Raw genomic sequence first — 26,612 nt, forward strand, 5'->3', positions numbered from 1 at the left:
GCTCCCCTCCACCCCCCCCTCCCCTCCACCCCTGCACCCCCCTCCCCTCCACTCCCCTCCCACCCCTTCCCCCCCCTCCTCTAACCCTTCCCCCCCCCCCGCTCCTCTAACCTTTCCCCCCCCCGCTCCTCTAACCCTTCCCCCCCCCTGCTCCTCTAACCCTTCCCCCCTCCTCTAACCCTTCCCCCCTCCTCCACCCCTTGCCCCCCTCCTCCACCCCTTGCCTCCCTCCACCACCCCCTCCTCCCCTTCCCACCGCCCTTCGCCTTCCTGCCCGCCTTACCGCCTCCCCACCCCCGCCTCTGCCTTTCACCCGCCCTTACTCCGGCCGCCTCTGCCTTTCACCCACCGCCTCACAGCCGCTGCACGCACTCAACAGACACCCGCCACACTCGACACATACCTGCCGCCACACACACCTGCTGCCTCCTGCCCCTACGCACCGACATCACTGTCCCACCGCCTCACACCCTAGCAGGACCCCCACGCACAGACAGCACTCACAACCCACGCGCCACCCGCCGCCTCACACCCTAGCAGGACCCCCACTCACAGACAGCACTCACAACCTACGCGCCACCCGCCGCCTCACACCCTAGCAGGACCCACACTCACAGACAGCACTCACAACCCACGCACCACCGCCGCCTCACACCCTAGCAGGACCCCCACTCGCAGACAGCACTCACAACCCACGCGCCACCCGCCGCCTCACACCCTAGCAGGACACACGCCTCACATTTTTACATCACTTATGGCACCAAAATATACATTGTACTGTGGTGTGGTTACAATAAACCATTTTTATACAACATCGTATTACATTTTCTTCCATCTTTCTTTTCAATATTATTATCCAACCTTTACAACAAATACTCACCTATTGTTCCACAATTTATAAATAATACTACCTATTACGCATTTACATCCCGGGCAACGCCGGGTCTCTCAGCTAGTGTATCAATAAAAGGAACCCAGTGCTGAGAACACCGCCATACTGTGTGTATCAGTAACAGGAACCCAGTGCTGAGAACACCGCCATACTGTATGTATCAATAACAGGAACCCAGTGCTGAGAACACCGCCATACTGTATGTATCAATAACAGGAACCCAGTGCTGAGAACACCGCCATACTGTATGTATCAGTAACAGGAACCCAGTATGTATTTATGTCTTTATTTGTATAGCGCCATAAAATGTACATAGCGCTTCACAGTAGTAATACATGTCATATAAATAACAAATATAAATAACAGATCATGGGAATAAGTGCTTCAGACATACTGTAAAAGTAACATTAAGGAAGGAGTCCCTGTTCCGAGGAGCTTACAATCTAATTGGTAGGTAGGGAGAACGTACAGAGACAGTAGGAGGGAATACTAGTAAGTGCGTCTGCAGGGGGCCAAGCTTTGTGTCATGTGTCCATGATTATCCAGTGCTACTCATATGCTTCTTTAAGCAGATGTGTCTTAAGGTGGGTCTTAAAGGTGGATAGCGAGGGGACTAGTCGGGTATTGAGGGGAAGGGCATTCCAGAGGTGTGGGGCAGAAAGTGAGAAACGTTTAAGGCGGGAGAGAGCTTTAGATACAAAGGGGGCAGAAAGAAGACATCCTTGAGAAGAACGCAAGAGTCGTGATGGTGCATAGCGAGAAATTAGGGCTGAGATGTAATGAGGGGCAGAAGAATGTAAAGCTTTAAAAGTGAGCAGTAGAATTGAGTGTGAGATACGCGATTTAATCGGAAGCCAGGAGAGGGATTTCAGCAGGGGAGACGCTGAGACAGATTTAGGAAAGAGTAGAGTGATTCTGGCAGCAGTGTTTAGGATAGATTGTAGGGGAGACAGGTGAGAGGTAGGAAGGCCGGACAGCAGGAGGTTGCAGTAATCGAGACGTGAGAGAATGAGTCAGAGTTTTAGCAGTTGAGTAACAGAGGAAAGGGCGTATCTTTGTGATATTGCGGAGGAAAAAGCGACAAGTTTTAGAAACGTTTTGAATATGAGAGGAGAATGAGAGAGAGGAGTCAAGTGTGACCCCTAGGCAGCGTGCTTGGGCTACTGGGTGAATGATCGTATTTCCAATAGCAATGTGGAAGGATGTAGTAGGGCCAGGTTTGGGAGGTAGTATAAGGAGCTCTGTTTTTGCCATGTTAAGTTTCAGTCGGCGGATGGCCATCCAGGATGATATTCCAGAGAGGCATTCAGAAACTTTGGTCTGTATAGCAGGTGTAAGGTCAGGGGTTGAAAGGTAAATTTGTGTGTCGTCAGCATAGAGGTGATATTTAAACCCAAAAGATGTGATTAGGTCACCTAGAGAGAGTGTGTAGAGAGAAAAGAGAAGGGGTCCCAGGACAGAGCCCTGGGGTACCCCCACAGAGAGATCAATAGAGGAGGAGGAGGTGTTAGCAAAAGAGACACTGAAGGTACGATGGGAGAGGTAAGAGGAGATCCAGGATAAAGCTTTGTTCCGAATACCAAGAGTATGGAGAATGTGAAGGAGAAGAGGGTGGTCCACGGTGTCGAATGCTGCAGAGAGGTCGAGTAATATGAGCAGAGTGTAATGACCTCTGTCTTTGGCAGCGTGGAGGTCGTCAGTTATTTTAGTGAGGGCTGTTTCAGTAGAGTGAGTAGTGCGGAAGCCAGATTGTAGAGGGTCTAGTACAGAATAGGTGTTGAGAAAGTGTAGCAATCGAGAGAATACAAAACGTTCAAGGAGTTTGGAGGCAAAAGGCAGGAGGGAGACAGGTCGATAGTTAGAAGGACAGGTAGGGTCAAGCTTGCTGTTTTTGAGTAATGGTATAACGGTTGCATGCTTGAAGGATGAAGGAAAGGTACCAGAGTAGAGGGAAGAATTAAAGATCTGTGTGAGCATAGGGATTATAGAAGGAGCAAGAGGTTTTAGGAGATGGGAGGCAATGGGATCAAGAGGGCAAGTGGTAGAGGGAGAAGAGGAGATCAGCAGTGATACATCCTCCTCCGAGATAGCAGAAAAAGAGTCAAGAAAGACAGGAGGAGAGTTGAGAAGCATTGTGGGATGGGAGGAGGCAACAGATGGGATGTTCTGCCGTATGGACTCCACCTTTTTCTTAAAAAAGTCAGCAAAGTCCTGAGGTGAGATGGAGGAAGAAGAGGAGGCAGCTGAGGGTGGTCTGAGTAGAGAGTCAAAGACAGAAAAGAGACGGCGTGGGTTAGACTTGTGTGTGTTGATTAGTGATGAAAAGTAGGTTTGTTTAGCCTGAAAGAGGGCAGAGTTGAAACAGGATAGCATAAATTTGTAGTGAATGAAGTCTGCGAGAGTATGAGATTTCCTCCAGAGGCGTTCAGAGGAACGAGTGGAGGAACGCAGCATGCGTGTGTGGGAGTTTAGCCAGGGTCTGGGGTTAGAAGGGCGAGGACGGCAGAGAGAAAGTGGGGCATGAAGATTAAGAGAGGAAGATAAGGCAGAGTTGTAGTTCCTGACCAGGTTGTCAGGGTCTGAAGCAGAACTGAGAGAGGAGAGGGAGGAGCGTAAAGTGGAATCAAGAGCTGGTAGGTTAATAGAGCGCAGGTTTCTGCAAAAACGAGGGCGAGATGGAGATGGAGATGGAGAGAAGCGAGAGAGAGAAAATGAGATGAGGTGATGGTCGGAGAGGAAAAGGGGAAATGGAGAAGTCGGAGAGAGAGAAGTTTTTAGTGAAAACCAGGTCTAAGTAGTGGCCATCCTTGTGGGTGCTGGCTGCAGTCCACTGTTGAAGGCCAAAAGAAGAGGTTGGAGAAAGAAAGCGGGAAGCCCAAGGGAGAGAGGGGTCATCAATGTGGCAGTTGAAGTCCCCAAGGAGAAGAACAGGGGAGTCTGAGGAGAGAAAGAAAGAGAGCCAGGATTCAAAGTGAGAGAGAAAGGCAGAAGGGGGATGAGTAGAGGAAGGTGGGCGATAGATGACCGCCACATGGACCGGGAGAGGAGAGAAGATCTGGACTGTGTGAGTCTCGAAGGAGGGAAAAGCAAGAGAGGGGGGAATAGAAACTGTTCTGTAACGGCAGAGAGAGGAGAGCAGGAGCCCCACGCCTCCACCCCTGCCACCAGGGCGTGGAGTGTGGGAGAAGGAAAGGCCACCATAGGAGAGGGCAGCTTCCAGAGCAGAGTCAGACTGAGTGAGCCAGGTCTCAGTTATAGCAAAGAGAAGCAATGAGTGAGAGAGAAAGAAGTCATGCACAGAGAGGAACTTGTTAGAGTTCTGAGTGCTGAGAACACCGCCATACTGTATGTATCAGTAACAGGAACCCAGTGCTGAGAACACTGCCATACTGTATGTATCAGTAATAGGAACCCAGTGCTGAGAACACTGCCATACTGTATGTATCAGTAACAGGAACCCAGTGCTGAGAACACCGCCATACTGTATGTATCTGTAACAGGAACCCAGTGCTGAGAACACCGCCATACTGTATGTATCAATAAAAGGAACCCATGTAAACTTTCTTTTAATTAGTCTTTGTTAATAAAGATATCACACTATCTCTGCGCCTGTTTTGTAGCCGGGAGACATTAGTAGATAGTTAGTAAAATATCCAGTTAATATAGAGTCCGTTCTACTCGCATATAACTTTTCAGCATCTAATGCTGTGAGGTGTAAACACATTTAGGAAGAGATATTCTGGAAAATGTTTACATTTAAGACCTTAATGGTCAGATGATGACGTACTTATCTGCTGCAGTTCTGTAGTAAATATAGTAAAAGTATAAATGTGTAAAGGAATCGCTCTCTTGTTTTTACTCTCCAGCTATGCAATGTCCCAGTCCTATGCTGTATGATCACTGCCGCCGAAGCTGCAATAAGGAGTGTGCAAACACAACCAGTGGCGGGGTGTGCGCTGGGCCCCCCACGGAAGGATGTTACTGTGCAGATGGAGACGTAATGCTTAATGGGAAGTGTGTCGGCGAACATGTCTGCTCTCAGTGCACGGATGGAGATGGGGCTGTGCACCAGGTAATCATCCCCACGCAGAGTATCACCGCTATACCGCCTCATCGTCAATACACACTGCTACCGTTATATTGTGCATCATGTGATCGGAAACAAAACCGCGAGAACGTGTGTTAATGGCACAAAAGTCTGTGATGAAGAGGGGTATTTATTGCGATTTGTTTTTTACATTTCTTAATCACAAAAGTAATTGGGGAATGGAATGAACTGCCAGCTTCCATATGTCCCTTGCGTGACACACACACACACACACACACACACACACACACACACACACACACACACACACACACACACACACACACACACACACACACACACACACACACACACACACACACACACACACACACACACACACACACACATACACACACACACACACACACACATATCAGACATTCCATAATCTATTCATTAACAGGGACCTGAAATGTTATGTTGATCTAATAATATACTGTAGGTTTATATTGGATTTGTGTCATCTGTGGATTCTGCAGCAGTAAAACCATCTAATAACGCATTTCGTATTATGAAGCCTCAGTTTCGCAGCTGTGTCCTTGTTCAACAAATAAACACATTTTTATGCAAATGTAACTTTTTTTTACCTACTGTAATTCAGAATTTCTTAATATTTTGCTTAAAAATAAGTGATTAGACATATCACAGAGGTGAACATTCCTTATTGCTCCTTCAAAAGTTACCACATTTAAGTAAATTCACCTTGTAACTACTAATTATGGGAGTAAAATCACTTTTCTTGCTCACTTAATTGTCCCAAAAAGTCTGTTATGGTTCCTATGGTGACGTATTTTTCCCCATTTCATCCTGGTGCAGTTCTGTTGTATATATTTGTATCTGTGTGCTTATTATTAGAATTAGAGCTAATAAACATTCATATCACGATAGACTTTCTAATTGGATTTTCTTTTAAACAATCATTTATTGTTATGTTTTAGTTTACCAATATTCAGGGAAGGATGCTCTATATCATACAATATATCAGCTAGTCGGCCATGCTTTATCTTAGTATGATCAATGTGCTAATATCATTGTGATCCTGAAAGAATCTGCTATAAATGTGAGGTAATAAAGTTAAATGTAGGTGATATTTGGTATTTTGAGCATTAGAAGGATGTGTTCAATGGAAAGGAAGCATGCTCAGTCAGCAATTAAAATAAGGAAGACACTGCATGTGTGTACAAATAATTCTCGCTCATTGTTTAAATCTCTTCTTTGTACAGCACCTGGATACGTGGATCCCGTCTAACGAACCCTGCAATATCTGCATGTGCCGTGATAATAGGATGATAAACTGCACATCAAAGCCGTGCTCTACAATCACACGTAATTAGTGACATATTCAGATGGCATACTTTAGTATTAATTTGGTCATGTTACATAAAGTATGTTTACAATACAGTGTATTCATTGTTCTTCTTCCAGCGATCACCTGTGGCCCTTGTGAAGTTCCTAGGTTGAAGAGGACCTCTGATCAATGCTGTCCAGAATATGAGTGCGGTACGTGATCCATTATATCAGAGTGATTGTCAACAAAGACTATAGTTTGCACGTGTCGATGCGTGATCATTTCTTCATATTGTTAGAACACATTTAATTCATTGAATCCCCACAAAACATACATATTTGAAACATTACAAAGCTGGGGGATATTGCCACACAGTATTAGGGTTCCCATTATCAGAATCCATTGTAACACAGTATCTGTCTGGGACTCACACGGTATTAGGGTTCCCATTATCAGAATCCATTGTAACACTGTATCTGTCTGGGACTCACACGGTATTAGGGTTCCCATTATCAGAATCCATTGTAACACTGTATCTGTCTGGGACTCACACGGTATTAGGGTTCCCATTATCAGAATCCATTGTAACACTGTATCTGTCTGGAACTCACACGGTATTAGGGTTCCCGTTATCAGAATCCATTGTAACACTGTATCTGTCTGGGACTCACACGGTATTAGGGTTCCCATTATCAGAATCCATTGTAACACTGTATCTGTCTGGGACTCACACGGTATTAGGGTTCCCATTATCAGAATCCATTGTAACACTGTATCTGTCTGGGACTCACACAGTATTAGGGTTCCCATTATCAGAATCCATTGTAACACAGTATCTGTCTGGGACTCACACGGTATTAGGGTTCCCATTATCAGAATCCATTGTAACACAGTATCTGTCTGGGACTCACACAGTATTAGGGTTCCCATTATCAGAATCCATTGTAACACTGTATCTGTCTGGGACTCACACGGTATTAGGGTTCCCATTATCAGAATCCATTGTAACACTGTATCTGTCTGGGACTCACACGGTATTAGGGTTCCCATTATCAGAATCCATTGTAACACTGTATCTGTCTGGGACTCACACAGTATTAGGGTTCCCATTATCAGAATCCATTGTAACACTGTATCTGTCTGGGACTCACACGGTATTAGGGTTCCCATTATCAGAATCCATTGTAACACTGTATCTGTCTGGGACTCACACAGTATTAGGGTTCCCATTATCAGAATCCATTGTAACACTGTATCTGTCTGGGACTCACACGGTATTAGGGTTCCCATTATCAGAATCCATTGTAACACTGTATCTGTCTGGGACTCACACGGTATTAGGGTTCCCATTATCAGAATCCATTGTAACACTGTATCTGTCTGGGACTCACACAGTATTAGGGTTCCCATTATCAGAATCCATTGTAACACTGTATCTGTCTGGGACTCACACGGTATTAGGGTTCCCATTATCAGAATCCATTGTAACACTGTATCTGTCTGGGACTCACACGGTATTAGGGTTCCCATTATCAGAATCCATTGTAACACTGTATCTGTCTGGGACTCACACGGTATTAGGCTTCCCATTATCAGAATCCATTGTAACACAGTATCTGTCTGGGACTCACACAGTATTAGGGTTCCCATTATCAGAATCCATTGTAACACTGTATCTGTCTGGGACTCACACGGTATTAGGGTTCCCATTATCAGAATCCATTGTAACACTATCTGTCTGGGACTCACATGGTATTAGGGTTCCCATTATCAGAATCCATTGTAACACTGTATCTGTCTGGGACTCACACAGTATTAGGGTTCCCATTATCAGAATCCATTGTAACACAGTATCTGTCTGGGACTCACACAGTATTAGGGTTCCCATTATCAGAATCCATTGTAACACTGTATCTGTCTGGGACTCACGGTATTAGGGTTCCCATTATCAGAATCCATTGTAACACTGTATCTGTCTGGGACTCACACTTTATTAGGGTTCCCATTATCAGAATCCATTGTAACACAGTATCTGTCTGGGACTCACACGGTATTAGGGTTACCATTATCAGAATCCATTGTAACACTGTATCTGTCTGGGACTCACACGGTGTTAGGGTTCCCATTATCAGAATCCATTGTAACACTGTATCTGTCTGGGACTCACACGGTACTAGTACAGCTTCCAAACGGTTTGTACAGACCTGACGGGGGGATTTACCTTCCTTTCCAAGACTCTGCCTTCTAACTCTTTCCGACTCGCTGTCACAACACTCCCTTACTAAACTCCTTTAAGAGCATAACAATTGTCTGCCTCCCCAAACTTAGGACATGTTGCTGTTGTGACCAGCTTGAGTTTGAACATTCCTTACAAAGTCATGACAGTTCGCAACCTTAGAGGACATGTGTGAATAGCGCTGGCCATAATATTCCAGGAGTAAATGTGTTTTGTACGCCCTCACACGCAGCCACGCTGGCTCACTGGCTCTCTAGTGGTGAGGATTCCAAAACTGACATTTTAACTATTTTCACTACAATGTGTGTGTTGCCAAAAACCATTTTTTCCAGACAATACAGTAAGATAAAAATGATTTCCCCTCCTTTTTGAAGGCTTATTTGAATTAGCATTAAAGCTGGAATACCTACAGAAATACCCTCTCCCCTTTTACTTTTTTTTTTTTTTTACTGTTCTGCTTATTTCTTTTTTTATTTAGAAGATAAATGAAAGAAAATATTGCATAGTATGGCCTAATTCTCTTATAGAAAAACATATATATTTGCTGACAAATACAATGCTAAAAATCATACAGTATAACAGCAATTTTCTTTTCCCTTTCAAATATTGATCATTGTTTTATAGACAGATGCTACAGAACACATTCAATATTTTGAAGATGGACATCTATTTGGTGATAGAATCTTAATGAAACTCTGCTCCCGCCCGTCTCTAAGTTATCTCTCTACTTTAATCATTTTCTTGGAAATATTTTCTTTCACTAATCATAAAACATTCTGCGACTGCATGTGAAACGTGCGTGCGCCTTACGCTTTGTTATTAAAGAATTGGGCGTGTATAAAAGTTGTGGAAAGACCTCAGGGAAAGGTGAGGAGTTGTGATGCCTCTCTAAAAGAAACATCCTGTCCCTACAGGTTACTGTTTTCTGAAATCATATTGTTTCATTTTGTTGTAGGCAGAAAATGCCACTTCCCATTGGCTTAATGTACCCATGGCAATAAACAATGAACGTAGCAACACTAAAAAAAATTCATGTGGAAACACCTTCTCTACGTGAATGTCTTGAGTCAATAATAGAAGACGGATTTAATCCAATATTTGACAAGTGTTGACTTCCTTCCTTGGGGATATATTATCTGGAAAATGTTTGTTAATTATACAAGCTAAGATCCTTAAATCAATCTTAGTATGCTTTGAATGTAGTCATGTCGCTTTAGGCATTGTTTGATTTGGGAAACCTTTGTCAAACACTCTTTGAAAGCCTATTCGGCTTAAGTGCCTTTGATTTCTGAAATGTTTTTAACCAAATGTATTTAGACACTTCTATTTCCTGTCTAAGAATCCATCTCACTTGAAGGTTTCAAAGATTAAACCAATTAACCGATATATGATGTCAATATGTAATCATAATGATAGGCAGCACTTATTTGGTCATACAAAAAAGGGAAATCAATAAATTGACTTTTTGCTAGCTGCATAAAAAGTTGTGATTGGATACATGGCTTAATGACCGACTTAAAACGCATGTTTTTGGGGGGCTAACTGCTACCAAACTGGGGCGGTAATGTGCGAAGAAACAGAACCAAGTTTATAAGAGTGGTCCATTTGGGACTTCTTGTCTTTGATTATTCAGGTACTGTTTATTGCATCAGTATTGGTCCAGTTATGGAACCTAGAAAATTAGGTCTAGTGTCCGTTGATGTGACCTTTTTATTATTACGTCTTTCTCGGCGTTGTATGGTGACACGACCATATTCGATCAACAACGTTACATAAGAGACCTTCCTGCCTGTCAAGTGAATAATAGGGTGTAAGGTGTCTTCTAACATGGCAGGTGTCTTATAGAGTAACAACGCTCAGTAATTTGTCCCTTCATGGCCCATTCCCTGGAATGGGTGTGTAACCGGAATCCCAGCATGGTCAGCCACATAATGTGTCTCTCAGTATGGAGTAGCACATCTTAGTAAATCTGGCCCTTAATGTGCCACTGATTTTCAGCAGTTGCCGTCTCATAGACTCAGCGTGTTTCACTGAGAAAGTATCAGTATAACTAAAGCCCGATAAGTCGGCACCAAACCCGGAAACCTCTCCGATTTCGCTCCTTGAGGTTGACGTCTCTAACTTTTGCAGTGCGCAGTAGTACTTCTGTGGTTTCTGCTCATGATTTAAGCCCTTTGGGATTGCAAAGACTGCTTTCCTTTTGTCTTGTCTTCTAGAATTAATGGTTTTCATAACTATTAATGAAATGTAATATATGTGACTTCTGAGATTAATAAAAAGAAAAGAGAATGCAAAAATATTATTCTGTAGCTTTCTCAAGTGCTTTCTTGAGAGGAATATTATTTAAAAAAAGAAGTAACTTGTTTTGGAGATAAATCAGTCTCACCGGCACTAGTGTATGTAATAATCATTGCAAGTGTTTCTTGCCAGAGAGGATTTCACTGTATTATAGAAAAATGGAAGTGAGGTAATGTACACTGTGTTGAAAGTCAATACTTACTGTACTGCTCGCAACAAGCGGTGGGGAATTAATTTGGGAGGCCCCTGAAGCCTTAGTGAGGATCGGGTCACCAAACTTGCCTTACAGAGTCTGGACGCTGATTGGACAATAGAACTAAAGACTAGTTTTTAACTTTTTAGGGGTCATGGAATAAGATAATATGTATCTAACACTGCAATGGATTATTATCTCAGTATATACAGTATACAGTATATGTGTAGAATAGCTGACATTGCTATCACCAATTACATTATACTAGGGATGTCTAGGGATGAGAAATAATGTGAAAGCGTTCACCTTGCAGTATTACAGAGCGTTATTATCAGTATAGCTGGCATTTATACGGCTTGGACGTTACTAAACAGTTGGTGTTGGGAAATGCAATAAATTGCAGCAAAACTGATATCTGCATATTATTCATCTATACCAGGGCTCTGCCACTAATTCTCCAAAGGGGCCAGATCAGAGAACATTTAGTAAGCAACTAGTATATTTGCACAGTCTAAGGGCCACATAAAGACCCTTTGCAGGCCCCCAGTGGACCAGTCCTGTTCTATATACCGTGTCCTTTTGAAGTGTTCTGTTTGTTGTGTTCAGTTCAGGGTATTGTATCTGTAAGATTAACTGGCTGGGGGAGCTGGTTCCCAATACAGATCAGTCACCCGAACAGCCCCCCCAGCAGCAATTCTTCAAGGTTTTACATGGTAAGAACAGTGTCACTGGCAGAACAGCTTTGATCTGTGATTTATGTGAGCTCAGCAATTAAACAGAGCTTCTATATGTCCATCATTATGTGATGAGTGTGCGTTTCAGTAGCATTATAATATCATTATTCCTGTATTACAGCCTGTGATCTAGGAACATGTGAGTTAAGTCCCGTGCCTCGGTGTGAGAACGGGCGAGTCCCCACACTGACAAATCCAGGACGCTGCAAAGCAAATTATGAGTGTGGTAAGTACACACACTCCCATTACTCTGCACTACACACCATGTATTTTACTGCTAATAGATTGTGTGAACTTTTCAAGCACTATAAAAAGTTTAAAGGCTAATAAACATATTGACTGATTTTGCGAAAGCTTCCTGAAAAGTTATAATGGAGAGATGAATTGACTTAAATCCCACATCAAATTAGACAGTTGTATCCTACAGGATTACATACCTTCCTGGCACTGAAAGTGTTACAGTTCAATCTCACATTCTTTACTAATTTAACTCATATAAACGGTCTGCAGAATTTAATATCAATCACTGATACTGTGCGTGTGTCTGTGTACTGGGCGTGTGTCTGTGTACTGTGCGTGTGTCTGTGTACTGTGCGTGTCTCTGTGTACTGTGCGTGTGTCTGTGTACTGTGCGTGTGCCTGTGTACTGTCTGTGTACTGTGCGTGTGTCTGTGTACTGTGCGTGTGTCTGTGTACTGTGCGTGTGTCTGTGTACTGTGCGTGTGTCTGTGTACTGTGCGTGTGTCTGTGTACTGTGTGTGTGTACTGTGCGTGTGTCTGTGTACTGTGCGTGTGTCTGTGTACTGTCTGTGTACTGTGCGTGTGTCTGTATACCGTGTGCGTGTGTCTGTGTACCGTGTGCGTGTGTCTGTGTACTGTGCGTGTGTCTGTGTACTGTGCATGTGTCTGTGTGTCTGTGTACTGTGTGTTTGTCTGGATACTGTGTGTGTGTCTGTGTACTGTGTGTGTCTGGATACTGTGCGTGTATCTGTGTACTGTGCATGTGTACTGTGTGTGTGTCTGTGTACTGTGTGTGTGTCTGGATACTGTGCGTGTGTCTGTGTACTGTGTGTGTGTCTGGATACTGTGTGTGTGTGTCTGGATACTGTGTGTGTGTCTGGATACTGTGTGTGTGTCTGGATACTGTGTGTGTGTCTGGATACTGTGTGTGTGTCTGGATACTGTGTGTGTGTCTGGATACTGTGTGTGTGTCTGGATACTGTGTGTGTGTGTGTGTGTATACTGTGTGTGTATACTGTGTGTGTCTGTATACTGTGTGTGTGTGTCTGGATACTGTGTGTGTCTGGATACTGTGTGTGTGTCTGGATACTGTGTGTGTGTCTGGATACTGTGTGTGTCTGGATACTGTGTGTGTGTGTGTGTGTGTGTGTGTGTGTGTGTGTGTGTGTGTGTGTGTGTGTGTGTCTGGATAATGCGTGTGTGTGTCTGGATACTGTGTGTGTGTGTGTGTGTGTGTGTGTGTGTGTGTGTGTGTGTGTGTGTGTGTGTGTGTGTGTGTGTGTGTGTGTGTGGATACTGTGTGTGTGTGTGTCTGGATACTGTGTGTGTGTGTCTGGATAATGTGTGTGTGTGTCTGTATACTGTGTGTGTGTCTGGATACTGTGAGAGTAGGTAGGTATAACTTTGCCATGGCATTGTTTTTGTTCAGCTTCATACTTTGCCTGTCTGAAATATAACTTCTGAGAGCCCATGTTACTCGCACATTATAGGGCTCCATTGTCACGGGCATTTCCTAGGGGATTTGACTCCATCTTTCAACAAATAACCTTTGGTTTGAATTTGATGAATTTCTTTTCCTGCAGCACAACTCCTTCCCTTTATCCCTCTGCATTATTAACCAAACTGCGATTCCATAGCACCAGCTTGGTTAAGGATTTTCTATACACATTCCAATGCAGTGAGTTTCTAGCGAGAAGCGATAGTGTGCAGAATAAAGCTTTTCACACGGGAAAGAAGTACAAACCCCAAGCAATGTTTAACCTCTGCGTGAGCACATGTTCCTGACTGTGCCTCGGATCGCCTGTCAGAGGCTGCAGCTGCTCAACTCACATCTACTTCCAGTATTCAGTATAACGGAAAACCTTCATGTTTCAGCCTTTGAAATGCTGGGAATAAATCTAATATTTAGAGGATTTTGCACGGACACAAGGAATTAGGTGGTAGTCACCAGGCAGTAGATTTGATATTTTCTTCCCATTGCTTTGTGGATTACTGCTGGCCTCTCTCGCAGCCAATGGTTCAAGACCTGCAATATTCTTTCTATTTTGCAGACATATTAATAAAGAAATATTGTATTGGGGACTTCAATAAGTGTACCCAGCGTGACTCAGCCATGATCGCTTTCTCATCCTCCAGTGATGTTCTAGTGAAAGCTGTTTGTGTTACCGTGGTTAAAGCAGCAGTACAGTATATATTTTATTCCTAGTTTGTATTACAGGTTTGAAGCAGGGGGTCTCCGGAGATGACCTGTGTTAATTTCAGCTCCGGGGACCCCCTGCTTCCAGAGATACCTACCTTTTGTAGGGAGTGCCGGTATCTCTGTGAAGTTCAAAGGTCCAGGTCACGCGGGCCAATAGGAATCCGCACCGGATGACATCACGGCTTCCTATTGGTCCGTGTCACGTGGGATAGTTAAGCCCTGTTAGATTAGACACACCGTTTCTCTGCCTGTAGTGACACCGACACTGCTATGGAGGTAAGTATGTCTGGAAGCAGGGGGTCCCCAGAACTGAAAATAGCACCGTTACGCATTAAGGCTTTCATGGGACAATTAGAAAATCTATTAAATATATTCAAATATGCAACAATTGTTAGAAAGAAAAGATAATGGTCGTATTTACTGACGGTGCTGTGCCATAAGACACCTGCTGGTGCTGAAAGACTTACAGTGAATGGACCAGGAGGTTACTCTCAGCACCACAGGGTTTCTTCAGGGAGATTCTTTCTCAGTCTACAACATTCATTAAATGTACACCTCTTCAGATCCATTCCAGCTACATAAACGCTCCACTTCGTGCTTAGTTTAACAACTGCCTAGGAACACACACTCTATACCCAACATTGGCCCAGATACATCAAGCAGTGGTAAGGAAACTGGAGGAGATGTCTCCTTGCATGTTAGGAGATATAGGAATAGCTCCAGTTTTCCTTACTAATGTATCTAGGCCTTTGTGTGTCACTGACAGCCGCAAAAAGCACAGGAAACCTCCACTGAGAAAGAAGAGGGACCTTATATTATACAGATAAATATATATGCCAGCTATTTTGGTTTGTGTTGTAGAGTGCCCCAGCTGTTCTCAGAGGCGTATGCAGTATTTAAGGGAGGGGAAATTACGGGAGCACATTTTCACCTCTCGTTTGTCTATTTCATCACACCTAACAACACATTAAAGTCATGCAATTAGTCACCAATAATTAGACACTTTGCACAGTTTCATGTCTTTTATGGAGAACTTGCAAGATAAGGCACAGCCTCAGATAATTACTTAATCAATGATTTTCATGACAGCAGAGATTAACGATGGATAACATTAACATTCATTGCAGAAACAACTTTTTCATCTCTAAATTTTAAATTAAAATCATTGTAGGAGAACAATCAGCATCTCGCCCTACATCTCAGCATCCATCCATCTCACCCTACATCTCAGCATCCATCCATCTCACCCTACATCTCAGCATCCATCCATCTCACCCTACATCTCAGCATCCATCCATCCCACCCTACATCTCAGCATCCATCCATCTCACCCTACATCTCAGCATCCATCCATCTCACCCTACATCTCAGCATCCATCCATCTCACCCTACATCTCAGCATCCATCCATCCCACCCTACATCTCAGCATCCATCCATCTCACCCTACATCTCAACATCCATCCATCTCATTTTATTGAGTTGTTATCATGAATGGTACATAGACAACAAGCTAACATGCAATAGGAATTTTTCAATGCCCTTTTAATGGCATTTCCTATAATTAGTTTGCAGAAAGGAAAACTGCAGAAAAGATCAGATTCCTGACTGCCCACCTTACAGAAAGCTCACAATTAAGAAGACCCAATGCTGTGATGAATATGAATGTACCTGCAGCTGTACTAATTCAACAGTCACCTGTCCAGCCGGATACATATCATCAGCTACCACCAATGAATGCGGGTGTACGAGTGTGACTTGCATTCCAGACAAGGTGAGAAGAAATGCATTGTTCTAACAACCCATTGAAGGAGCTTGCAGGCAGTTGTGTAGAAAGGTTCTGGTTGAATCTGCTGCTGGTGATCACGGAACATGACATAACAGGTTTAGATTTCAAGCAGAATAATATTCTAATCTATACACTATTAGTTGTTTTACAGAAACATTTACATTGATGTGACTTGTTTTTGTCCTAACCCGTGCTGTCCCTGGCATTGAAACTGGCATTTTGTTCTCATTGGCTGACAAAGTGTAGTTATTATTACCGTTTAGTTGTAAAGTGCCAGCATATACCGCCGGGCGGTACAATGGGGGGAGCAGAGTTATGTATATTACATATACAGAATGACATGCCAAGTAAGGACAGACATACAGATACAGGAGGTAATGAGGACCTGATCCAGAGAGCTTACACTCTACAGGGAATAAGGGGCAATGTTAGAACACAAGGTAAATTGGCTGCTCGTGAATATGAGGAATAAAGGAGAGGGCAGAGTCAGAGATGACCTCAAGGCAGAGGGCTTGGAGTAACTTGGCACAGAACAGCATTATTACGGTAAAGTCAGCACCAGGCACTTATTAGCATTAATATCATTAAATAGTGCTTGCTGATAAAATGACAAGACAAACACCAGTCTTAGCTCTATGTGGCTTGAGCACAAGGTCTGGTGAGATCCCGTGATGGGAAGTTTGTGAAGAAGTACAGAGTCCACCGTATGCTGCTGACTCTGTGAACTTAAAACACTCCCGTGACTGAGAGTCACAGAGCTGCAGAGGAGAATTGTAGTACTATATACCTGATATACAGGTATTTCTTTATGTATAACATGTGGTACCAGGAAGTAACACACTGAGTTACCTCTCATTCTCACGCATGTCCTGGGCATAGCGTTAAGATGACAAATAATACACGGTTACAAATACATATGTAGCGCACTTTCCCCCACCCCATGGGAGATGTGACGGCTACGGTGTATGTGGTGCGTTACCTGCGGCTCACAGGAGGCCTGGGCCTCCGCTGCTGGGAGCCTGGGGTGTGCCCGATCCATCGGTTGCCAGCGCCTCCACCTGTACGGGGTCCTACTATGTGGGTTAACCCCGTTACACGACCCCATGCAATAATAAACACACCGGTAAGAGTAACAGTTTTACTGCATGCATAGAATAACAGCGGTAACAATCCCACCAACTAGGCCACGCACGGCCGTTCCCTCACACTGTCCCCCAACACAATGTCCACCCTGAATGGAATACCCCCCAAAGTACTGAGGGGGCCTTGGGCACCCAACTACCCTGGTGTCCACAAGTAGCAGCCCACCCAAGTGTGTGAGACAGCCTTGCCCACCAATAACGTGTGTACAGTTGGTGCACTTCTTGGTAGCTGCCGGGTATTCCAGCACCCGGTACTGCCACAAAAGAATGATAGGATCCACTGATCCAGCGATGGTTGTTGTCAACGATGACGTCCGCCTCCACGTGGGGTGACCTCCCGGGTGGATAGGACCACCATTGAAGATAGTCTCTCAATATGGTGGTCTGGTCCCAGACCATCGGATCGCCAGTTTGCCATTGTGTCCTGGCTGTGTCCCTCTCTCTGGCACTACAGGGGCCATGTCCCTAACTGATGGTCCGGTCCCTGCAGCAAACACAAGCTGAGAGGAGTCGGGGCCTAACTGGAGCCTAAGGGGGTTCTCTGGCCTAGTGCAGGGTCACTGATTCCCTGCACATACACACCCTACCCCTTCCGCATCCCATTTCCGACTGGCGTGCTCCCTGCGTGCGAAATGCAGCTATAGTACTCTGCAGGGGAATGCTGGCGCCCTATTGGCTGCGGTGTACCATGTGAACTGCAACCCCATGGGCTGCTGGGGCTTGTAGTCCCCGCGGAGGACCTGTCCTGCTATGGCCGCCTCGCGCCCTGCACTGCGCATGCGCAATCGCATCCAAGATGGCGGTGCCCTGCAAGGGGTGCCGCTGGTAACCTCTGGCGATCGAGTCACCTGCCATAACCACCCCACATTCTCCCCCAGCCTCCGCTGCAGCCAGAGGTAGGGGGCAGATGGAGGACATGGGAGACCCAGGCTATACATAGTTACATAAGTGAACAGGGTATGCATTATATACAAGACATTGCATGCACAGATGCACAGTTAGAGATAATATATATTATAGGCGTATGTAACAGTTACAGACCAGATTAAAATTTGAGACAGCTTTAGTTTTGAAAGAATTTAGACTGGTGGCGGCTGTGAGAGTCTGCGGTAGGTTGTTCCAGTTTTGTGGTGCACGGTAAGAGAAGGAGGAGCGACCGGATACTTTGCTGAACCTTGGGACCATGAACAGTCTTTTGGAGTCAGATATCAGATGATAAGTGCTGCATGTGGTAGGGGTGAGGAGCTTGTTCAGGTAGCTGGGTAGCTTGCCCAGAAAGTATTTGAAGGCAAGACAGGAAAGGTGAACATTGTGCCTAGACCAATCTAGTTCCTTGAGCATTTCGCAGTGATGTGTGTTGTAATTGAATTGGAGAACAAAACGGTATATTGAATTTGTAGAGGTAGACGCTACAATCGGGTCTATTGTATCTGCCATCACAGTCTCCATGGGTAATGAATTCCACATTTTAACTGCCCTTACTGTAAAGAACCCTTTCCTTTGTTACTGGTGAAATCTCCTTTCCTCCAACCTTAGGGGATGACCCTGAGTCCTTTGTACTGCCCTTGGGATGAATAGTTCTTTTGAACGCTCCATGTACTGTCCCCGAATATATTTGTATATAGTTATCAAATAACCTTTTAAACGCCTCTTTTCTAATGTAAATAAATCTAATTTAGCTAGCCTCTCCTCATAAATTAGATTGTCCATCCCCTTTATTAATTTGTTGGTTCTTCTCTGCACTCTCTCTAGTTCCATAATGTCTTTTCTTAGTATTGGTGCCCAAAATTGTACTCCATATTCAAGGTGTGGTGTTACTAATGCTTTGTAAAGGGGCATAATTATGTTTACTTCCCTTCCATCCATTGCCCGTTTGATGCAAGATAAGATCTTGTTTGCCTTTGCAGCTACTGCATGACATTGGGCACTATTGCTCAGCCTGCTGTCTACAAGCACTCCTAAATCCTTCTCCATCAAGGATTCCTCCAATGTATCCCCATTTAATTTGTAAGTCGCCTGTTTATTCTTGTTTCCCAAATAAACAGGCGACTTACAAATCGTTGCTCAGGTTGTTACAGGGAGAGCGTTATGGGGTGTTTTATACCCTCAAATTAAACTGTAATTAAACAGATCCCCGTTATCAGAGAGGCCAGCCTTAAACGTGTCAATGAAAAGTGGAAGATAAGACACACACAGAGGTCGGTCCGGCCAGCAGGTCTTTGTCAGAGAGGAAAGGAGTGTGTTTAACAAGTTGGGTTTGTGAATCTATAGTCAGAATCCTGGTGTGTTACACCACAGTGTGTTACACTATAGTGTGTTATACCAGAGTGTGTTATACCACAGTGTGTTACACTATAGTGTGTTACACTATAGTGTGTTACACCACAGTGTGTTACACCACAGTGTGTTACACTATAGTGTGTTACACCACAGTGTGTTACACCACAGTGTGTTACACTATAGTGTGTTATACCACAGTGTGTTACACTGCAGTGTGTTACACTACAGTGTGTTACATTATAGTGTGTTATACCACAGTGTGTTACACTGCAGTGTGTTATACTACAGTGTGTTACACTGTGTCCTCGAGCTCTAATTGAACCATGTACCTTTCGAAGAGATTGACCACATTTTCGGACACATTTAATTTTTCTAGTGTAAGGGGGATCGAGGCGTAAGCCCTTAAATTAATCCTGTGGGTGGCAGCGTAATTGTGGTGTAGTGCGGCGTTAGTGGTCATTTTTAATGCCGTGGGGGGGAGGTGAGTGAGACAACTGGAGGACTGGCTGTTTTTAAGCATGCACGCACACAAACACACACACACACGTGTGCACGGGTAAGCATGTACGTGACAAATACATTATTTGCTTTTTTTTAAAGAAACAGATTGTATTGTTATTGTATGTCTTTATTTATATAGCGCCATTAATCTGCATAGCGCTTCACAGCAGTAATACACGTGGTAATCTTATAAATAACAAATAATATAAATAACAGGCCATGGGAATAAGTGCTTCAGACATAGAAGTAACAAGATGCACAGAATATCCTTTCATGGAAATGAGCTTCAATCTCACTTGGAGTCTTTATCTTTATCAGGTTTGCGTACATAAAAATAATGTGTATCAGCTTGGAGCTTCCTGGGAAGACGGATGCAAACTGTGCTCCTGCACCAGTATGGAAGACTCGGTCACAGGACTTCACATAGCGGAGTGTCTGGAGAAGACATGCAATAATATCTGCCAACAAGTAAGTGCTCTCAGTTACACACTTGGGTTCTGGTGCTGATGGATTAAATACAAATAGATTTACAAACTTCATATTGGATTATTTTGTTTTCTAGATTACTAATACTTTTATCTTATTATTGTCACGGGAGACCAGCACTTTCACACCCAAACTACCAGGATCACCAGCACCGGACGGGACAAGGTTGTTGAATAAAATGAGGTTTATTCTAGCACGCCAGCAGACAAGACAAAATACACAATAACAAGATACTATACCAACTGGGGGCCTGGGGAGCAGACTCTAACCTCGCTGGGTGCAGGGGCCTGGGGAGTAGACTCTAGCCTCGCTAGGTGCAGGGGCCTGGGGAGCAGACTCTAGCCTCACTAGGTGCAGGGGCCTGGGGAGCAGACTCTAGCCTCACTAGGTGCAGGGGCCTGGGGAGCAGACTCTAGCCTCACTAGGTGCAGGGGCCTAGGGAGCAGACTTTAGCCTCGCTAGGTGCAGGGGCCTGGGGAGCAGACTCTAGCCTCGCTGGGTGCAGGGGCCTGGGGAGCAGACTCTAGCCTCGCTGGGTGCAGGGGCCTGGGGAGCAGACTCTAGCCTCGCTAGGTGCAGGGCCTGGGGAGCAGACTCTAGCCTCGCTGGGTGCAGGGGCCTGGGGAGCAGACTCTAGCCTCGCTAGGTGCAGGGGCCTGGGGAGTAGACTCTAGCCTCGCTAGGTGCAGGGGCCTGGGGAGTAAACTCTAGCCTTGCTAGATGCAGGGGCCTGGGGAGGAGACTCTAGACTCGCTAGGTGCAGGGCCTGGGGAGCAGTCTCTAGCCTCGCTAGGTGCAGGGGCCTGGGGAGTAGACTCTAGCCTCGCTAGGTGCAGGGGCCTGGGGAGCAGACTCTAGCCTCGCTAGGTGCAGGACCTGGGGAGCAGACTCTAGCCTCGCTGGGTGCAGGGGCCTGGGGAGCAGACTCTAGCCTCACTAGGTGCAGGGGCCTGGGGAGCAGACTCTAGCCTCGCTAGGTGCAGGGGCCTGGGGAGCAGTCTCTAGCCTCGCTAGGTGCAGGGGCCTGGGGAGTAGACTCTAGCCTCGCTAGGTGCAGGGACCTGTGGAGCAGACTCTAGCCTCACTAGGTGCAGGGGCCTGGGGAGCAGACTCTAGCCTCGCTAGGTGCAGGGGCCTGGGGAGTAAACTCTAGCCTTGCTAGATGCAGGGGCCTGGGGAGGAGACTCTAGACTCGCTAGGTGCAGGGCCTGGGGAGCAGTCTCTAGCCTCGCTAGGTGCAGGGGCCTGGGGAGTAGACTCTAGCCTCGCTAGGTGCAGGGGCCTGGGGAGCAGACTCTAGCCTCGCTAGGTGCAGGACCTGGGGAGCAGACTCTAGCCTCGCTGGGTGCAGGGGCCTGGGGAGCAGACTCTAGCCTCGCTAGGTGCAGGGGCCTGGGGAGCAGACTCTAGCCTCGCTAGGTGCAGGGGCCTGGGGAGCAGTCTCTAGCCTCGCTAGGTGCAGGGGCCTGGGGAGTAGACTCTAGCCTCGCTAGGTGCAGGGACCTGTGGAGCAGACTCTAGCCTCACTAGGTGCAGGGGCCTGGGGAGCAGACTCTAGCCTCGCTAGGTGCAGGGGCCTGGGGAGGAGACTCTAGCCTCGCTAGGTGCAGGGGCCTGGGGAGTAGACTCTAGCCTCGCTAGGTGCAGGGACCTGTGGAGTAGACTCTAGCCTCGCTAGGTGCAGGGGCCTGGGGAGTAGACTCTAGCCTCGCTAGGTGCAGGGGCCTGGGGAGGAGACTCTAGCCTCGCTAGGTGCAGGGGCCTGGGGAGTAGACTCTAGCCTCGCTAGGTGCAGGGGCCTGGGGAGTAGTCTCTAACTTCGCTAGGTGCAGGGGCCTGGGGAGTAGTCTCTAACCTCGCTAGGTGCAGGGGCCTGGGGAGCAGACTCTAGCCTCACTAGGTGCAGGGACCTGGGGAGTAGACTCTAGCCTCGCTAGGTGCAGGGGCCTGGGGAGTAGAGTCGAGCCTCGCTAGGTGCAGGGGCCTGGGGAGCAGACTCTAGCCTCACTAGGTGCAGGGGCCTGGGGAGTAGACTCTAGCCTCACTAGGTGCAGGGGCCTGGGGAGTAGACTCTAGCCTCGCTAGGTGCAGGGACCTGGGGAGCAGACTCTAGCCTCGCTAGGTGCAGGGGCCTGGGGAGGAGTCTCTAGCCTCGCTAGGTGCAGGGGCCTGGGGAGTAGACTCTAGCCTCGCTAGGTGCAGGGGCCTGGGGAGGAGTCTCTAGCCTCGCTAGGTGCAGGGGCCTGGGGAGCAGACTCTAGCCTCGCTAGGTGCAGGACCTGGGGAGCAGACTCTAGCCTCGCTGGGTGCAGGGGCCTGGGGAGCAGACTCTAGCCTCGCTAGGTGCAGGGGCCTGGGGAGCAGACTCTAGCCTCGCTAGGTGCAGGGGCCTGGGGAGCAGTCTCTAGCCTCGCTAGGTGCAGGGGCCTGGGGAGTAGACTCTAGCCTCGCTAGGTGCAGGGACCTGTGGAGCAGACTCTAGCCTCACTAGGTGCAGGGGCCTGGGGAGCAGACTCTAGCCTCGCTAGGTGCAGGGGCCTGGGGAGTAAACTCTAGCCTTGCTAGATGCAGGGGCCTGGGGAGGAGACTCTAGACTCGCTAGGTGCAGGGCCTGGGGAGCAGTCTCTAGCCTCGCTAGGTGCAGGGGCCTGGGGAGTAGACTCTAGCCTCGCTAGGTGCAGGGGCCTGGGGAGCAGACTCTAGCCTCGCTAGGTGCAGGACCTGGGGAGCAGACTCTAGCCTCGCTGGGTGCAGGGGCCTGGGGAGCAGACTCTAGCCTCGCTAGGTGCAGGGGCCTGGGGAGCAGACTCTAGCCTCGCTAGGTGCAGGGGCCTGGGGAGCAGTCTCTAGCCTCGCTAGGTGCAGGGGCCTGGGGAGTAGACTCTAGCCTCGCTAGGTGCAGGGACCTGTGGAGCAGACTCTAGCCTCACTAGGTGCAGGGGCCTGGGGAGCAGACTCTAGCCTCGCTAGGTGCAGGGGCCTGGGGAGGAGACTCTAGCCTCGCTAGGTGCAGGGGCCTGGGGAGTAGACTCTAGCCTCGCTAGGTGCAGGGACCTGTGGAGTAGACTCTAGCCTCGCTAGGTGCAGGGGCCTGGGGAGTAGACTCTAGCCTCGCTAGGTGCAGGGGCCTGGGGAGGAGACTCTAGCCTCGCTAGGTGCAGGGGCCTGGGGAGTAGACTCTAGCCTCGCTAGGTGCAGGGGCCTGGGGAGTAGTCTCTAACTTCGCTAGGTGCAGGGGCCTGGGGAGTAGTCTCTAACCTCGCTAGGTGCAGGGGCCTGGGGAGCAGACTCTAGCCTCACTAGGTGCAGGGACCTGGGGAGTAGACTCTAGCCTCGCTAGGTGCAGGGGCCTGGGGAGTAGAGTCGAGCCTCGCTAGGTGCAGGGGCCTGGGGAGCAGACTCTAGCCTCACTAGGTGCAGGGGCCTGGGGAGTAGACTCTAGCCTCACTAGGTGCAGGGGCCTGGGGAGTAGACTCTAGCCTCGCTAGGTGCAGGGACCTGGGGAGCAGACTCTAGCCTCGCTAGGTGCAGGGGCCTGGGGAGGAGTCTCTAGCCTCGCTAGGTGCAGGGGCCTGGGGAGTAGACTCTAGCCTCGCTAGGTGCAGGGGCCTGGGGAGGAGTCTCTAGCCTCGCTAGGTGCAGGGGCCTGGGGAGTAGACTTTAGCCTCGCTAGGTGCAGGGGCCTGGGGAGTAGACTCTAGCCTCGCTAGGTGCAGGGGCCTGGGGAGGAGTCTCTAGCTTCGCTAGGTGCAGGGGCCTGGGGAGGAGTCTCTAGCCTCGCTAGGTGCAGGGGCCTGGGGAGGAGTCTCTAGCCTCGCTAGGTGCAGGGGCCTGGGGAGTAGACTCTAGCCTCGCTAGGTGCAGGGGCCTGGGGAGGAGTCTCTAGCCTCGCTAGGTGCAGGGGCCTGCTTCCAGTAGGCTTGCCCTGTCCGCTTCTCGTCCAGGATATCAGAGTGCTGATCACACACAGCAGACCCTCTGACATGTATCTCCAGCTGGTCACAGTCAAGATCCAAACTCCTTCACAGAATGCGAATTCTAATGCATCGGTGGTTCTGTTCTGACTGACAGATTCAATCTGTCAGTGGTGACATTGGATACCGAGGCTTGAGCCTCATTACTCCAAGTTCTCTTTTTGAGTATATTGTCGCACATTTAGAACGCTTCTTGATCTGTGTTACGTACCGCAGTTGAGTTGGTTTCACAGGGTCAGCGCTGTGATGGGTCGTGGGTAACGGTCGAATGGGTTTGCAGAAATCACAGCAAGCTTCCTGATCAGCGGATTTGCATACTGGTCCAGTCCTTTGTAAAATTTCTTGTTGAGCTGTGACCCTGTGAAGGTCTGCTATTCTTGTAGGAAGTGGCGCGTTGGACGCAATCCGCAGCACCTTGTTCTGTGCTTTTTGAAGAGATGATCTGTGCCGTTCGTGGCAACCGCTTATAGACTAATGCTCTTATCAGTGCCCCTTATATAGCCATCCGAGGCTATCCTTTACATGGGACAGGGACTGCTGGCCAACCAGAGCACGGATTGAGTTGGTGCCACCAGTGCCAGAGGAGTGGGCGTGCTAAGGCACTCAAGACCTCCCACTGGGTAGGAGACAAGGAGTCTGCAGGGAACAAAGGCTCTCCTTCCTGAGAGCCCATCCCCAGACCTGATTGCCAAATCTTCCCCACTCACAAAATGTCTTGACACCTTTGTCTCAATTCCTATGCAAGTGCTTAAGCTAAGTTAATTACCCAGTCTGCTTGCAGATAAATTATTACATACAATCCACATTTGCAGGGCTGACACTCAAATCACAATACATTACAGTGATTAAACACAAATCACATTGCATTGCTGGCTTCACTAAACTGGGGGATTGCATTCACAGGGAATAAAATCCTTTTACTGATATTTACAGACATGCTATTTTACATTCCCTGTTCTCCCCTAGACATAAAGTACATTTGGCCAAAACCAGCCTTACATGGTGGCCAAGTGATGGTTTTAGGGGTAGCTAGCTGGGCTTCACCTTTATTTTGTGAGGCCAGATATCCCCTATCGTCATAATTATTAATTTGACATTAAAAACAGCCAATTCACCTTAATCTTTAACATTACTGGAGTAAATATATTATTGTTACAGCACAGTTTTACTGGTACCTGATTCTAACCCCCTTATCTCTGATTTTGTAACCTGATTGTTACATTTACGCTTATAATCGTATTCTAAAGGCAAGCGCTGATTATTACACTTCTAATTAGAATGTTTTCATACAAAAAAGAAGACAGGAAAAGACTAAAGCCCCTTGCCATATACAGTACTATGAAACCCCTTCCCATATACTGTACTATGAAGCCCTTCCCATATACAATGAAGCCCCTTGCCATATACTGTACTATGAAACCCCTTCCCATATACTGTACTATGAAGCCCTTCCCATATACAATGAAGCCCCTTGCCATATACTGTACTATGAAGCCCCTTCCCATATACGATGAAGCCCCTTCCCATATACGATGAAGCCCCTTCCCATATACGATGAAGCTCTTCCCATATACTATGAAGCCCTTCCCATATACTATGAAGCCCCTTTTCATATACAGTACTATGAAACCCCTTCCCATATACTGTACTATGAAGCCCTTCCCATATACAATGAAGCCCCTTGCCATATACTGTACTATGAAGCCCCTTCCCATATACGATGAAGCCCCTTCCCATATACGATGAAGCCCCTTCCCATATACGATGAAGCCCCTTCCCATATACGAGGAAGCCCTTCCCATATACTATGAAGCCCTTCCCATATACTATGAAGCCCTTTAACATATACTATGAAGCCCTTCCCATATATTATGAAGCCCCTTCCCATATACTATGAAGCCCTTTCCCATATACTATGAAGCCCTTTCCCATATACTATGAAGCCCTTTCCCATATAGTACTATGAAGCCCCTTCCCATATACTAGGAAGCCTTTCCCATATACTGTACTATGAAGCCCCTTCCCATATACTATCTAGCCCCTTCCCATATACTATGAAGCCCTTCCCATATACTATGAAGCCCTTCCCATATACTATGAAGCCTCTCCTGTATACTATGAAGCCCTTCCCGTATACTATGAAGCCTGTCCTGTATACTATGAAGCCTGTCCTGTATACTATGAAACCTGTCCTGTATACTATGAAGCCTGTCCCATATACTATGAAGCCCTTCCCGTATACTATGAAGCCCTTCCCGTATACTATGAAGC

At 46.9% G+C, this 26,612-nt stretch overlaps 1 protein-coding gene across 1 annotated transcript in view; it reads left to right on the forward strand.

Moving 5' to 3' along the window:
* The window catches only part of VWF (von Willebrand factor), a 330,068-nt gene that overhangs the window by 247,893 nt on the left and 55,563 nt on the right, over nucleotides 1–26,612 (forward strand). The window contains exons 38-43 of the mRNA XM_075603058.1: nucleotides 4,759–4,964; nucleotides 6,206–6,308; nucleotides 6,408–6,482; nucleotides 11,853–11,957; nucleotides 15,738–15,943; nucleotides 20,200–20,349. Of these exons, the coding sequence (XP_075459173.1) occupies nucleotides 4,759–4,964; nucleotides 6,206–6,308; nucleotides 6,408–6,482; nucleotides 11,853–11,957; nucleotides 15,738–15,943; nucleotides 20,200–20,349 (845 nt within the window). The remainder of the gene's footprint in view (nucleotides 1–4,758; nucleotides 4,965–6,205; nucleotides 6,309–6,407; nucleotides 6,483–11,852; nucleotides 11,958–15,737; nucleotides 15,944–20,199; nucleotides 20,350–26,612) is intronic.

This window comes from Ascaphus truei, chromosome 5 (genome assembly GCF_040206685.1).
Source record: "Ascaphus truei isolate aAscTru1 chromosome 5, aAscTru1.hap1, whole genome shotgun sequence".
In the NCBI taxonomy this organism is placed as follows: Eukaryota; Metazoa; Chordata; class Amphibia; order Anura; family Ascaphidae; genus Ascaphus; species Ascaphus truei.